Source organism: Aplosporella prunicola, assembly GCF_010093885.1.
Source record: "Aplosporella prunicola CBS 121167 unplaced genomic scaffold K452scaffold_21, whole genome shotgun sequence".
NCBI lineage: Eukaryota > Fungi > Ascomycota > Dothideomycetes > Botryosphaeriales > Aplosporellaceae > Aplosporella > Aplosporella prunicola.
Genome location: NW_022983549.1, coordinates 355,383 through 369,964, shown reverse-complemented (window position 1 = coordinate 369,964; position 14,582 = coordinate 355,383). Strand labels below are relative to the sequence as shown.

General features: G+C 52.5%; 6 protein-coding genes across 6 annotated transcripts; 2 read left to right on the top strand and 4 right to left on the bottom strand.

Moving 5' to 3' along the window:
• Positions 1-36: 36 nt before the first annotated feature.
• On the bottom strand, positions 37-1,716 carry K452DRAFT_233138 (uncharacterized protein; the record flags this gene model as incomplete). Its single annotated transcript, XM_033537282.1, has 2 exons — positions 37-427; positions 491-1,716. 2 exons carry the CDS (start codon positions 1,714-1,716, stop codon positions 37-39), a joined length of 1,617 nt encoding a protein of 538 aa, XP_033394770.1.
• Positions 1,717-2,939: 1,223 nt separating this feature from the next.
• On the top strand, positions 2,940-4,652 carry K452DRAFT_233178 (uncharacterized protein; the record flags this gene model as incomplete). Its single annotated transcript, XM_033537284.1, has 2 exons — positions 2,940-4,265; positions 4,350-4,652. 2 exons carry the CDS (start codon positions 2,940-2,942, stop codon positions 4,650-4,652), a joined length of 1,629 nt encoding a protein of 542 aa, XP_033394769.1.
• Positions 4,653-6,093: 1,441 nt separating this feature from the next.
• Positions 6,094-7,642, bottom strand: K452DRAFT_290161 (uncharacterized protein). Its single transcript, XM_033540954.1, has 2 exons — positions 6,995-7,642; positions 6,094-6,930 (listed from the first exon to the last, which is right to left on the bottom strand). The coding sequence occupies exons 1-2, from the start codon at positions 7,597-7,599 to the stop codon at positions 6,180-6,182; spliced, it is 1,356 nt and encodes a 451-aa protein (XP_033394768.1). The 5' UTR covers positions 7,600-7,642; the 3' UTR covers positions 6,094-6,179.
• A 2,107-nt stretch (positions 7,643-9,749) lies between these two features.
• K452DRAFT_233317 (uncharacterized protein) lies at positions 9,750-11,332 on the bottom strand (the record flags this gene model as incomplete). Its single annotated transcript, XM_033537298.1, has 2 exons — positions 9,750-11,059; positions 11,119-11,332. 2 exons carry the CDS (start codon positions 11,330-11,332, stop codon positions 9,750-9,752), a joined length of 1,524 nt encoding a protein of 507 aa, XP_033394767.1.
• A 521-nt stretch (positions 11,333-11,853) lies between these two features.
• On the bottom strand, positions 11,854-13,179 carry K452DRAFT_290159 (uncharacterized protein). Its single transcript, XM_033540953.1, has one exon. The coding sequence runs from the start codon at positions 13,158-13,160 to the stop codon at positions 11,922-11,924; it is 1,239 nt and encodes a 412-aa protein (XP_033394766.1). The 5' UTR covers positions 13,161-13,179; the 3' UTR covers positions 11,854-11,921.
• A 158-nt stretch (positions 13,180-13,337) lies between these two features.
• K452DRAFT_80223 (uncharacterized protein) lies at positions 13,338-14,158 on the top strand. The gene is made up of 2 exons (XM_033547166.1): positions 13,338-13,469; positions 13,607-14,158. Exon 2 carries the CDS (start codon positions 13,631-13,633, stop codon positions 13,961-13,963), a length of 333 nt encoding a protein of 110 aa, XP_033394765.1. The 5' UTR covers positions 13,338-13,469; positions 13,607-13,630; the 3' UTR covers positions 13,964-14,158.
• The last annotated feature ends 424 nt before the right edge of the window (positions 14,159-14,582 follow it).

Below are 14,582 nucleotides of genomic sequence, written 5' to 3'. Positions count from 1 at the left end.
ATCTTAGGTATGTACTCGTACTCTACTGTATGTGACCTACTCATCTCCACCCGCTAGGCTCAGCTGCAGCCCTGGCGTCCATCCGTGATCAAAGTTTACATACTTTCCCTTCGCCCCCGCCCTCAGTCGCCTCACCACCACCTCGACCCGACGTCCCTCTTTCTCTCTCTCCATCCACCTTCTCACATGTGCCTCCGTCTCCATGCCTGCACCCAAGAACCCTTCTCGTTTTAATCTCTCCCGGCCTTCATCGCTTCTCAGGTACCCCAGCAACTCACATCCCATAAGCCCGGCTGGTAGTGCGCGAATTGCATTTACATTCCGCGGGATCCAGCCTTGCCCGATGCTGACGTGCGTGAGCTGACGCCATGATCCATTCCAGTCCGGGCCCGGTGCTGCCTGTCTAATCTCCCAAGAATCGTCATCCCTGTTACGATTTGATGGGCCAGCCGTAGTCCAACGTGTACCATTACTTGCATCACGAACCCACTCGCCGCGATCGGGCACGCCGTAGACTAAGGCAGAGATCCAGTCGCAGCCCGTGAGGTCAAGCCGCCGCAGACAGTATGTATTGTTCGCAATACGTCGTAGTATGTTGGCAGCTTCGGCCCAATCTGCGTCGAGCGCCGCATAGAAAGGCGTACCGGAGAGGTTGACAGGCCGACCATGGGCGTTGCTCAAGGAAGCAGTATTGGCGTTTGGCGTAAGAGTCGGGGTGGGCCAAAAGGCAAGAGACAGGTGATTGAGCGTAGATAGATGTTTGGATAGACTGAGTAAGTGTGCCCATGACGCGCAGGAGGGGTGAGAGAGTGAAAGATGCGTCAGGTTTGGGAAACGGACGTTGATTACAGCCTTTGGCAACGGGAGAACTTTGGTCTCTGTTCCCGCGGCGTCTTCCCAGGAATCCGCAACTTCGTCTGACGATATCGCCAATTGGCCCATGTCCGCCGCCAGATCTTCTGCCTTCGGCGCCGGAGAGTGAGTCATGTATTTTGTCAAGTCAGCAACAGTAAGCCCCTGACTCATTAGGCTCGAAAGGTCCAGATGCGTCAGCTCCTCGCTACCAGTTCCACCCTCAAGCTCGTTCTCTTTTAGAAACAGTGTTTTCAGAGTGTGCGGCGTGATACCCCCTTCCGGTCCGTACATGGTCAAATAGCTGATGAGCATGCCCTTGAGTTGCACTGGCAGTGCGCAAAGGTTGTACTGTTCGTACTCCAACAGGTATTCCCAGTTTGCGGCCAGGGTCTTCAACGTTTGCTCCACAAGACTACCCGGTTGCGGCATGCGCTCTGGGAAGGTCGGCTCGAACGGTCGGTACCTCCCAAGAGGCCGCAGGCTAGCTTGCCTCCTCACGTCGTCGGGCGCGTGTTTGCTCGTTTCAAGCCAGCTTCGCGGTGCGGCGGGGCCTGGCACTCGCCTGCCATTCGCCAGTCTTGTGGGGCCATTTGGTCTTGGAGGAGCTGTCTCAGGGAGGTTCAGGATCCGCCTCACGTCTGGGTGAATGGCCGACTGGGCGAGGGATTCGGCGATGTCATTGCGGCGGTCGACTGCGGTCTTGGGAGTTTGCTCCCGACGCAGCTGGTTCAGGCGCTCATTGACGGTGCGGGGCGAAGAGGGGCTGGTGCCAGAGGAGCTGGAGGGCCTGGAGGAAGACAGTGAAGGATGTACGTAGTTGCTCGAGAGCTTGTTGAAGTTTTGCCGGTGCTTCTTGGGCATATGGAGAGAGGCGTGGACTAGACGGAGCCGCGCAGGTGGAAGGAAGAGCAAGAGTGAGGTTGGAGATATAGGTAGAAGGCGAGCATGAGTCACATGGGATGACGGCGCCCGGGCTCGGATCTTATGGCATGACTCAGGATGACGACGGCGTTTACATACTGCCCGTTTATTGTGGCGGATTACGGATACGGATAGGGGTGCCGTTTTCTCTGGCGTCCATATGAAACATTGGCCAATGACACGCTCGCGGGGATTCGTGCGAATGTGGTGAGGATTCGCGAGAGGATTCCGTGCGTTGTCAAACGGCCTGGAGTGGCGACGCTGCATACCTTGACCACGTCCCTCTGTCCCTCAACACCATTGGCACCGTGAGATAGCCGGCCGCTCCTTATTCGACTGTCGCTCCTTTCATTTGTTTCGATACCTACCATGCACGCCATGTCGGTGCGCTATTGCTAGTTGTTGCTCCCTGCACTTGCCCCCCACACCCAAATCCACGCCCACGCCCACGCCCACGCCCACGCCCACTCCCAGCCCGCGCCCGCGCCTGCGACTGCGACTGCGAGACTGTGATCGCGAGGATGCCTTTCAAACTGCGGCTGGAGAACGCCAAAACGAAACTCCTGGGCCGGCGTGACTCGACGGCCTCAGTCACGTCGTCAACGGGCACCGCCTCACAAGCCGCCTCACCCCTGCACCATCCGCGCCACAGATCCTCGGACAAGAGGGCGTGTTCGCGTGAACTTTCGCAGGTATCGCTGCCACTGCGCTCGCCGTCGTCGGGCGAGCACAAGAGGGCATCGACGCTGGTTGATCATCACCACTTGCCTGAGTCGATCGCCGACCGGCCCGAAGATCGTCTGCGACGACAACACCAGGACACCACCACATCCTCCACAACCACTACCACCACCACCACCACCACCACCGCCACCACCCAGCCACCACCCCTTCTCGAGTTCCAGGAGCCCTCCCCCAACCCCACCGACCCTCCCGCCAACGACGCCCTCCGCATCGAGTCAGCCGACAAGGCCCTTCCGCTGCCCTCGCCCGACGTTCTTTCTCCCAAACTTCGCCCGCTCGCCGTCCGACGTCAGTCGCTGCTCTCCAACTCTAATGCCCGAGCCATAAATACCCTGCTAGACCCTTTGAAGCTTCGTCCTTCGAGCGCCGATAGCCCGGAAGACTACTTCTCCGGCGGCCCGTCCACCCTCAGCGCCAACATGCTACACCGCAAGATCTGGGTCAAGCGACCTGGGGCCTCGGCGACGTTGGTCCAAATACGGGAAGATGACTTGGTTGACGATGTGCGCGACATGATCCTGAGGAAGTACGCAAACTCGCTCGGCAAAAGCTTCGATGCTCCCGACGTCACACTCCGCATCGTCCCGCGCGACAAGGCACAAAGAGAATCTGAGAGAACACTGGGACCCGAGGAGGAGATGTGCAGGACTTTAGATTCATATTTCCCTGGTGGTCAGAATGTAGATGAGGCTCTCATCATTGACGTTCCTCAACGGCGAACACCAAAACCCTCACCGGGAGGTAATCTGGGCCATGGGGCTTACGTTCCTTACTACCACGATACTCGGCCTTTGGAGAATGGCACAGACTATTTCCCGCCCATGCCAGCCATAGGAGTGCCCTCTCCAGCGCCCTTGACATCGCTTTCGCACGACAGCCGCCAATCGCATGCCGCGCATGAACGGGGAGCCATGGCCGTACTGGCTTCTGGTCAGGTACCACCGCTTCCCTCTCCCGGTAACACGCGTCGAGCTCATGCCCATCGGCCAGGCATCCGGCGTCATCCCACGTCCTCCCCGACGCAGATAACACATCCAGGGCCTTCGGCTCTCGCGAGCTCCACACATCTGCCTGCTCGGTCAGACCGTCGCCCTCATATTGAATCAAATCCGTCGGAAACCAAGCATGTCGCTCCCAGCGCCCCACCTATGCCTACACCTCCAATCGCCGACCAACCTCCGACCAAGCAGTCTTCGACGCCACCGACGCCGCGTGTAGCTTCTCCTGCTCCTCGCAAGCCGAAGAAGTCAAAACCTAAGCCGGAGACTAAGGACGGCGCTAAACTACCATCTGGTCTTCTTGATGGCTCTGTTCCTCCAATCAATGTTCTTATTGTCGAAGACAATATCATCAACCTGAAACTATTGGAGGCTTTTATGAAGCGGTTAAAGGTTCGCTGGCAAACTGCCATGAACGGACGGGATGCCGTAACGAAATGGCGCAAAGGTGGTTTCCATCTGGTTCTTATGGATATCCAGCTTCCCATCATGAGTGGCCTGGAAGCAACCAAGGAAATCAGGCGGTTGGAGCGAGTGAATAACATAGGTGTTTTTAGGGATGAGGAAAAACAAGATAGGCCTAATGGAGGGCCAAATGGCGATGTGACAGAGGTAACGGAAGAGGACAAGTTGGCAACTGAACTTCCCTTCAAAAGCCCTGTCATCATTGTCGCTTTGACAGCAAGTTCACTGCAGAGTGACAGGCACGAAGCGCTTGCTGCCGGTTGTAACGATTTCTTGACCAAGGTAAGCTATCATGATACAGACCCGTCCTTACGTAACTTTTCCTCACATGTCTCGATGAACAAATAATTCTGACCAATCCTTCAGCCTGTCAACTTCGTCTGGCTCGAACGTAAAGTCAAGGAATGGGGCTGCATGCAAGCTCTCATCGACTACGATGGCTGGCGCAAGTGGAAGACGTTCACAGATGAGGCTTCGGAGAAGCCTAAAAGCAAGAAAAAGGCGCCGCGTAACTCCTTGTCGGCGTCACAGCCGGTGTCGACGCCTTCTCCAGTGACAGGGTCGGGCCCAACACAGCCGCCGCTGGCTGCAGCACCATTGCCAGCTGCCGTTGATGGACCAGTGGAAGAGATGGCAGTCGAAACGGAAGAGCATGGCGGGAGTGGTTAGCCCTGCTCGATCTCTCCTTTGCTAATGCCTTGGTTTCATATCGTTATCAACTGTTCATTCGGGCTTAGCTTTGGCGTCTGCTAACAAAGAAAGTGTCGTCAGCATCTTCGCCAATGTTATATCCCTACAGCCCCCTTGCGACGCCGACACCTTTGCCACCAAGCACTCTCTTGTGTCATCATAATTTTGTTACCGATGAGGGACTGCGTCTGACATGGCTCCTTTCGTCGCCTTTCTGTCCTCGTTCCCCCTAAGACAACCAACTCAGCCAAACTCACGGTCAGAGTTTTTGCCCTTGCTCTCGGCCCAAACCCACACATCCTACCATATCCTATCGTTGCGTTCGTCAGAGCCATCTGCTTCTTTATCACCAAGCAACTCTGAAAATGCCGCCAAGATACCGATACCCATAGTAGATCTCAACATTCAACGATCCCTCTTAATATATGCCTCATTCTACCAATGGTCAAGAAGATCGGCATTCGTTGAACTCGTCGTCTCCCGGATTCTCTCTCGGTTATAGTGGATGATACTCATCTCGGGCACTGAAAGCAATAATACATACCTACATCACAGCAACAAAATCGACCTGAAAGCAACCTGCACGGTTGAGCACTTAGGCACAAAGGCCCATATTCAGCTTGGCTGGGCGTCACCGACAGCAATCGCCCGTGGTGGAGCGACATGAGAGCTGTCTGCAAGAAGAGAAAAACATGGCAAAAGCTGCAGCGGTCGAAATAGTCAGGTGTTGACTTGTGTAACATGGTCCGTTCTGTATTATTATTTTTCTCTTTGTGTTTGGCTTCCTTTGCCGCATTGCAAGCGCATTCCTTTGAGGGAGTCGGTAATCGCGTTGTCGTTTCTTGGTCGCTATAAGTTTTATCTTGCCAGCATGGCAAGCGGATACAGCTAAAGGGTTTATGCCCAATTCGCCTGAGTCGTCAACCTTCTGTTTTGGCTAAGGCGTTATCGGCACACTAAAGCTGCAGCGCAGTCCTTCAGTCTCTTTATCCCATTTACTTCACATTGTGCTGATTTTCACTTCTTAATTCATTGCCCTTTTAAGAGAATCGTTGGTTGTTTAGATGCTTGATGTGTTTAGATGCTTATTTGTCATTCTTTGGTGTGTACGCCTAGCACGTTTCTGGTTGCCTTTGCTGTATAGATTGTAAACCAATGCTCGATTAGGAGTGTCTTTGAAAGATCAAGTAGATGCAAAGGGATGCAGTCCTCCTGTTGTTATCAATACCGTTCTCTACTACATATAGGTGTTGTTGGTAAGTCGATTGTTCAGTGGTAATCTTGCCATCTATTCATTGGTATATCTCGATATTTATATTTTTCAATACTGTCTGCTTAGAGCAAAACGGTTTCTGTCACTATGCGTTAAGAAATAGATTTTATCAGATAGGCGTTATTCAATTGAGATTCGTTAAGTGTTTGGAAACAGATAAAATATCAGTCCTAATTACCGCGCCGTCAGGCCTACTAGCCAACTGCCAATTGCTCAATTGACCATCATCGTCACTACCAATCCATGACTACAGATCTCCAAATTTGCCGCAACGAGCCTACTAGACGTAGGGACGCGAGACAGTTATTTTTTTCTGTCTCGCAGTCCTCCTTATCAGCTGTGTTGCCCGGCGTGAAATTGTTTGGTATACGTTCCCAACGACTCAACACGTTGTTCATTTGTTCGGACCATGTCTCAGAGGTCATCTTTACGGATGGACACGAGGCTACTGGCACCTCGAACAACCACCGGAGCATAAAGTCATCCCCTTCCTGTTCCATTGCCGTGAGTTTGCTCTTATCAATACGGGGTGCTCGTTTGTGCCGTCGCTCGTCGAATAAGATGGTAAATCCATCGTCTTGCTCCGTGCTATCCCAAAGACAGAATTGGGTACGATGCCGACGATGGTTGAACAAAGTATAGAGGCCTACATCACCGCCCTCTTCAATTTCCCAGATACAGAAAATAACGCGATGGCGTCGGGGGTTAAAGAAGTTTTGCAAGTCCAGTGAGGTGTCTAAGGTCAAAGATGCCCAGATGTCCTTTTGTCTCTCGTACCGAATCGGACGAATGTGTCGCCTTGGATTGAATAACTCTCTGAGTCCAGTTGCCTCAGTGTCAGTAACGTCGAAGAGAGACCAGGCATGTCGAAGGGGGTTGAATAGTGTACGGAACATGGAACCGTCACCTGAGAATTGAGGTAGAAAATCATGGTACGGGGTGACGGTGGTATCGTGTATGCAAGCAGCAGACCAAGTTGTACGACTAAGCACACAATCATCAGCCGCCTAAGGTTAATGACTAATTGGGAAATTTCGTTGTTACTTACCAATATATGCACCGTGTGTTCCTTGGAGAAGTCCTCCTCCACATCTCCCAGCACTCGCGATGAATGTTCGTTCCACACTGTGCCTTACACCACACCAAGTCCGCCAAAGTAGTTGATGAGAGCGACTGTTGACAGACAGGACAGTCGTCGGAGGTACTTTTTCGTTGGACATGACGGGCAGTGCAGCCATGAGCCAATGGATTTGGTGGAGGAGTATTCGACCTAGTGGGTAACACGGGAGAGATAAACGGTCTTCCGAGGTTTGGTTGGCTAGGGCTCGGAGGCAATATTTGCGCAGGAACTTCAGTGGATATTAGAGTTGGAGCTGGCGCTGAGGTTTCTCCTAGAATAGAAGACAAGGAAACCGGGGAGCGCCGTATAACCAAGCCAGTTGGATTTGTTGTAGCCATCGTCGTCGTCGTCACCTCCGAATTATAAAGTGAGTCCCTTGATCTTCTTGAAGCATGCGTAGATATAGACACGGATGTTTGACTGGCTTGTTGCTCCAAGTCCAACAGGTACCGTTCAATCCGCGAATTCCAGCTGGCGGCGACACTAGAATACTGTCCTTGATGAAATCGCCGACATAAACCAAGCCTCGCCATTTCTGGAAGATACTGAATCCTAGTTTCATAGTCTTTCAGATCGGTTGCGGCCAACTCGTGGAGGAGTGCGTTATAAGACCGCATATTTGCAGCGGCAATTGGATTCTCGCACCTACGACGCTTCGATGGCGCATATCCGGCACAGGTGACATGGCCCCTTGCGGGATTGATTGGTTCCAGAATGTTCTGGAGAGCGAGCTTTGTCTCGTTCGTAGACGGCATATGGGTTGACAAATAATAATGAGGTCGGGAGAATAGCAAAATGTGTTAACGAAGAAAAGGAATCACCACAGAATATGGTGCCTTCCTCCGTAGCTTTTAAGATATGATATATCCGCATTTAGAACACACTCCTTGCAAGGCGCAGCGACAAAAACCGGGTGCCCGACAAATGCGCTTTACACGCCTACTGCGACTGCTTCAGCGCAGGATTTAATAAAGTGGAGACGACACAGCCGTGGTATATCCCTAAGCATGTGCTGGCTTTGTTTAAGCGCCCAGCTGTGCCGCAAATTACCCAATCCGGAGATTCTCCCAGGGATCGAGACATCATCGGAACATGTTTGACACAGCCGCGCTAGGCCGGTATGCCAGCTCAATGGTTGTGGTCCCTTGTTCAATCTTGTTACGGCGGTAACTTCTGCCTACTGCACGATGGCGGCGTAGGCGTAGGGTGGCTGTGAAAGCGATGTCCAAAAATCACTCATAGATTAGTGTACAGCAGAGCTCAAACCTTCGCCAGGTGGGGGACTTTGGGGGTGTCTCCGTTTGTCCTGTTTCAAAGGATGCTGGACTTAAGACACAGGCAGTTTCGCGTTGAAGCATTGTCTCCCAGGGCACCAACCAATGGCAATCTATAACCTTTCAGCCTCCACTGCCTTATGGGTTTCCTGACTAATAGCAGGTCAGAACTTGCCTTCTTCTAATTAACTTGACTGAGCAAGTCAATAACAATATCGATGATTGCTGGATGGGCATTAACTAACGGCTCCGTTACTTAAAAATGCCCGCTTCGCTGAACAATAGGTAAGCTTCGGATGGAGGTAAGCGACGTCAAGATAACAGAATAAATTAGCATGTTGCGTAAAGAGGAAAGTAGGTAAAGACTACATTGCGTATAACGTCCGTCACCATCAAGCGAGATTTACCGCCTAATTAGATAACGATGCGTGTACGGAGTGGAACCGAAATCCATACGATGTTTTTAGGTACGCATATGCCTAGAGATCTTCTTACTTACATTTAGGACTCAGAAATGTAACTTGAAAAGGAGCATTCGAGTTATGGAGACTGCTTGTATCCTTCTCTAGGTCGTGAATCTCTGTTGATGGTGACAGACGTTAGTTGTTACGGAATTTTACTAGGTATCAAATAAGCATATAACCAAATCCACCAGCTTTCGCCTCATAAGTTTTAGTTGAGTTTGCCATGGAGGGTATCCTATTTACTCACGCTAAACAGATCGAGGTTTTGTATGTATTTGTGCTTCCATAATTCGATTCTGAAGATGCCAGTGCCGAAAGGGGTAATGGCACAAACAAATGTAGATTAATTCCTGCATTATAAATTAAATAATAAGCCATAAGATATGTATCAAGATGAGGCTCTAGACTAGGCGAGATAACGTCTCGCTCACCAGAAAATTGAGTGGTGTGCCGGCATCAGGTGTATAGAGATGTGGCTGATCTCGTCACCAGTTTCCCCAAGTCTACCCAGTTCATGTGTTGGATCTTGCCGAACACAACGTTAAATCCTTGCATGAAGACACATAGGATTTGTGTCCAAAGTTGACAAACAAGCGAAGCTTGCCTCCAACGAGACTCCTTGCGGGTATGGGTCTACTTGTTTCGAAATTATAGAAATAAAAGAAAAACAGACCACGAATAACGTTATATGTGAGAACGCTATCCCATAGCAATCGTATTTTGAGTTCTCAATGTCTCGTGAGTAGGGACTAGTTCCCGCTCGGATATGAGTGGATTGCAATGCTCTCAGAAACGCATCTTCGGTAACAGATAGGCATAGCTCAGAACAGTCTCGCAGAGCGCGAACGCGACGGCACTAACGCATCTATTTTGGACACTGCAACATAGCAGCCCTGTGATAGCGTACCGCGCTGTAGTAAAAATCCAGTGTGCAGCTGCTCAGGCTCAATGGGCATTATCGGCTTTAATAACATCGGCTTGCTCTCCTTCGGCTCGGGGTTCTCCTTCGGCTTCGGACTTTCTTGGTTGAGAAGTAGCACCTCCATCCTCTGCAGCTTTGCCATATTGTTCCTCGTGTTTTTCGTGCCTCTTTTCTATCTTGCGCATGGCCTCTTCCGTAAGCTCCTGTCTGGACATTCTCTCAATCACATCCTTTTTGCGGGTTATCCTGTCTCCGATGGAAATGATAACTCCGGCGGTAATGTTGACAGTGATAGAGCAACAAAGGATGACGGCAGTCAATGCTTGCGGTCGAACCTTGTAGTCGATGCCCCAAGTGCAGGCTCCAAGAGCTATCTGGAATATAGAGTGAAAATCCAGGAGGACGACAATCGCAACAAGAAGCCTAAGCGGAAAGGCAAAGTGCGTCTCTGTTTCGTGGGGTTTGTAGAAAGTGTGTGATTTTGCGAATTTTGTCTGGTGATGAACCAAGCGGGCTTGTTGTTTCGGGTTGAGTACACTTAATTCTTCTTTCTCAATTCTTGCAGATTCAACGTCTTCTTGAGTTGCCGGCTGAGTGGGAAGGTCATTTTTGTTCTGAAGCTTGGGAAGCTCACGCTCCTTCCTCAGTCGCCAGGTAAGATGGTGGTAGTGGGCGATGAAGATCATGTGGTATGTGTCGACAGCGCGGAATGGTGCCAGGCCATCGCCCATGATTGCAAACAGGGCGACCAGGACATTATCGATGACGTTGATAATGTAGTATTGGCGGCCACCGACATTTATCCATCCGATTAGGAAGAGTACCCATGCCAGGCCGAACAAGGTGATAAGGGTGGCGTACAGAGTGACGAAGAAACCTAAAGGCCTGCTGACGTATTTTCCGAACCCCTTGAGGCCGCGCTTAAACTTTGACCTACGTGAGTGGAGCATATGCCGGACGTGGTCGTCGAGCTCTGCTTTGTCTGCTTCACTCCAGCCTTCCAACGAAACACCGTGGGGAAGGACAGCATGACGAGACTCGCTCAGATCTGAAGAAATGCTAAAAGCCCGCTCTCCTGCAGGTCTGAGGTCTTCCTCTTGCTGACCTGATGTGTCTTGTGGAGCTGTGGCTGTGGCTGTGGCTGTAGTAATGAAAGGTTCATCTTTAGTCTCACCCACGGCTGTTGCGCTAGCAGCTTTTTTCCGGTCATCTGCATTTGGCTGGTACCGCGACAAGGCATAAGTTGGCTGGCGGTTAAGCAGCCTGCCCAAGTCAGGAATGAAAAGGGAATTCTGCACGTTGGTCAAGGAAGATAGAGTCGAGATTTCGGGGTCTATCAAACGCACGTCAGTTCGTCGGCATCATGCGAACCACGCAGAAAGAGGCACGCACCAAGCACGTCTAGAAGGTCGACGATGCGCGAGTCGTACTCGTTCTCTGGAACCGTTTGCGCGGTGGTCGGGCGGTCGGCGCGGCGTTGCAAGCCTAAAACCGATTGCGCGGCTGTGCTGGCGCGGCGAAACCTACCCGGAACCGGAAGGGGCGCGGGCTCGAAATTGATTGCTTCGGTGGTCGTAGTGTTGTTGTTCTCGGGCACCGGTGGCATGTAGGAGGCATGCTGGGTCAGATCTGCCAGCGGGCGAGATGGACGCTGCGGCTCTGAGCTGCTGCGGCGACGGTTGGCCTGCCAGTCCCTGTTCTGCTGCTGCTGCTGCTGCTGCTGCTGCTGCTGCTGCTGCTGCTCCTCGGCAATGGTCGGCTGGATGGCCTGCAGCCTGACGGACGGGCTCGAAGGCAGTCGTCGCAGGCGAATCGTGGGCGGACGCAGCATAGCGGGTCGCAGCGGTGGCTGCGAGCCGCGGGCGTGGCCGGTGCTGTCGTCCATCTGGGGCAATGGGTGGGGGCAACGCGAGAGGAGGGTGCCGGAGAGGGATGTACGAGAACTATACAGTAACCTATGTGTCCGTCGTGCACAGACGCCGCCACCTACGTCGTCTCGCCCGGCCTAGTTTTGCTTCGTCGCCTTTTCTTGACGTGGCCGCCCTCTCTGCAGGCGCCTGTTGTGGGGTCGCAATACTGGCGATCAAACGGGTGCGCGCTGACAGGGTGCAAGTGCGAGATCTTTAGGTGGCAGGGGCCGCATGCTGTCGCGACTGGGGGTATCAATTATCAACCTAATAACTACCAACTTATCCCTATTCAACCATCGCAACCAATAGCCGTTCGTAGTCTCCCCGAGTTTCTCCTTCTATCCTCCTCCTTAGCTCCTTGCCATACAAGCTTGAGTATGCCTGTTTCACCGCGCCCATGTACCGCCTGTCCCAGTGTGCCCTCACCACTCTGTCAATGAGATGCCGATCGTGCGTCCCAAACCCTTTCATTGCATCTTCCAGCATCTCGGCGTCGCTTCTCGGCCGGTCAAGTGCCCTCGCAAGCATGAGATGCAGGGCTTCTTTCATGTGCCCCGACATTCGCGAATCAATCGCCTTCAGCAGTGGCGTATGGTAGCGTTGTTGAAAGGTTTGGGCAATGGCACGGAGCTCTGCGTCCGAGTGCGACGTTATAACCTGGCACACATGAACTGCATTTTTGTTCATTCCAATAGGACCGGTACCAAGCGCATTTTGTAGTTCTGTCGTGGCTTGTTCGATCTGCTGCGGGATTATTGGCGCTGAATCTTCGTGCCGGCGACCGGAGATAAGCATGAGAAAGAGTGTTTCGGTGCCGACAGAAAGATCTGCTTTCAAATCTGCCTCCAGGTCGCGCCCAAACATGTTTTGATATTCAGTCCTGATGGCATGGATGTCGGCGTTAGAACGGGAGCATAGGACGTCGTTCAAGTCCGACTCTTTAGTGCCTGCGCCCTTCATGGCAGCATAAAGGACGCGGCAATCATGCTGAAGAGGTCCGCAGGCTAGGGCAGTGAGCGCATTCCTGAAGTCCCCACTGGTCTCTTTTTCGAGGTCACGGATGAGGTCTCGCATAAACCGTTGATTGTACGACTGACGGACCGAAGCGATTTGAACAGGGTCTAGTTTAGACAAGAAGCGGATGACAGCTTTTTCGTCTGTGCCAAATCCTTTCATTGCCTTGCGCAATCCTTCGGCCTCCGCTGTCGTGTCAACATACGGCAACTGGCCCATGGCATAACCTAAAGATGGGGGCGAAGGTGGAATGGGGGCGCCGTACTGCACACCGTACTGTGGAGGCGGCGGAGCAGCGTAGCCCTGCAGTGGCGGCGGATGCTGTCCATGTGCAGGCGGATAATGTCCAGGTGGAGGCGCATGCTGCTGTTGCGGCGGTGGATAGCCTTGCTGCGGGCCGCCATACTGGGGCGCATGATGATAGCCTTGGGGCGGAGCGCCATATTGGTGCGGCGGAGGGTAACCTTGGGTTGGGTAGCCGCCCTGAGGTGGGTAGTGATGATATGACATTGGTTGCTGTTGCGGGCGTAGAGTAGGTAGAGGGCGGGTGAGGGCTAATTTATACTCACAAGCCGGCGGCGGGAAGTACCCAGCTAGTGTGTGGCTTGGCTGGTGACGAGGCTGAGGCTGAGCGCTGAGGCACATCAATGGGATCCTGGGCAGCATCCACCCACCCTTGGAGCTTAACACCACCCGCCACCACTGCCTTCCTCGGGTTGCAAACGTCATTTGCGCAAGGGTCCAAGGGGCAGGTTGCAGGTGCTGACTTGGCACTGCCTCCAAAGGAAAGCCCATCGATGCCTCGTGATATTACAATGGGTACGTTACCCTTCAGGGCTGACTCGGGCACATAGTCTTGTAAATGGTCCACTTTACACTACACTGCTTACACCGCATGCTGCCTGCTGGTCTCTCATGGCTATGGTATAAAGAAGCTGACGCCCCCCCCCCTCCAGCTTTCCCCTCTCACCACCAACACCATGGCCACCAACGGGACCCAGCATCAGCAGTACCAGCCACAAGCTTTCGCCCCACCTCCACAAGCCTACTCCGCATCCCCACCGATCAACCAACTTCAGCCCTACCAGCCAGCCGGCGACCCCACTCTCTACAGCGCTCCGCCGAACCACCGTTGTGAGTCCTACAATTCTCAGCGCTCACATCATTCCCACCGCTCGCATCATAGTAATCATGGAGAGCCACGGCACAACCATCGCAACTGCAAGAAGGGAAAGGAAAAAAGACCTACCTTTGGAGACACTCTCTATGTTATCTGGGGCGCTCTTTGGGGTGCGTTCGACAAACGTCATTGATTAACGGGATTGCACGATTCTTCAACCTTTTGCCGTCCAGACAACAGCAACCTTCGACCTAGGAATTTAATCATGTCGTTCCCTTAGAAGGCATCTTTTTGAGCAACCACGGCTCTGGTTGGGACTCGGCTATGGCGCTATACGCTGCGGTCGAGATATGAAAATGGGTGTTTGGCGCTAGTTGTATTCTGAACGACTTTTGGATCGGTTCTATTTGGCATTAATGGAGGTTGCCAGAAACATTTGCCGTATACACGATCGAGATTATTTCAGTACCGAACGGAGAGAAGGCTGGGTTATGTCCTCATACATCTAGGGGAGAAGTAGGGGCAATAGATTGACGTTTGCTTTTTCGTTCTTTCTTTTTTCAAAATATTGATAATACAGTACTACGACAGCAGCAGTAGTTTTGTGCAACACAGGATCACTAGTGTGCTGATGAACACAAATATAACGTGAGCATACAGGGACTGCTCTTTGACAGCGACTGACTCAGCACTTGAGCCGGCGTCGATGCATCTAATCGATATGGGAGGCATTGACCTTTCTCTGACTCCGGATTCAAAGTAACCAATGTGCCGAACTTCTTCGTTGGAGGTTCGGTTCGGTTTCATAGGTA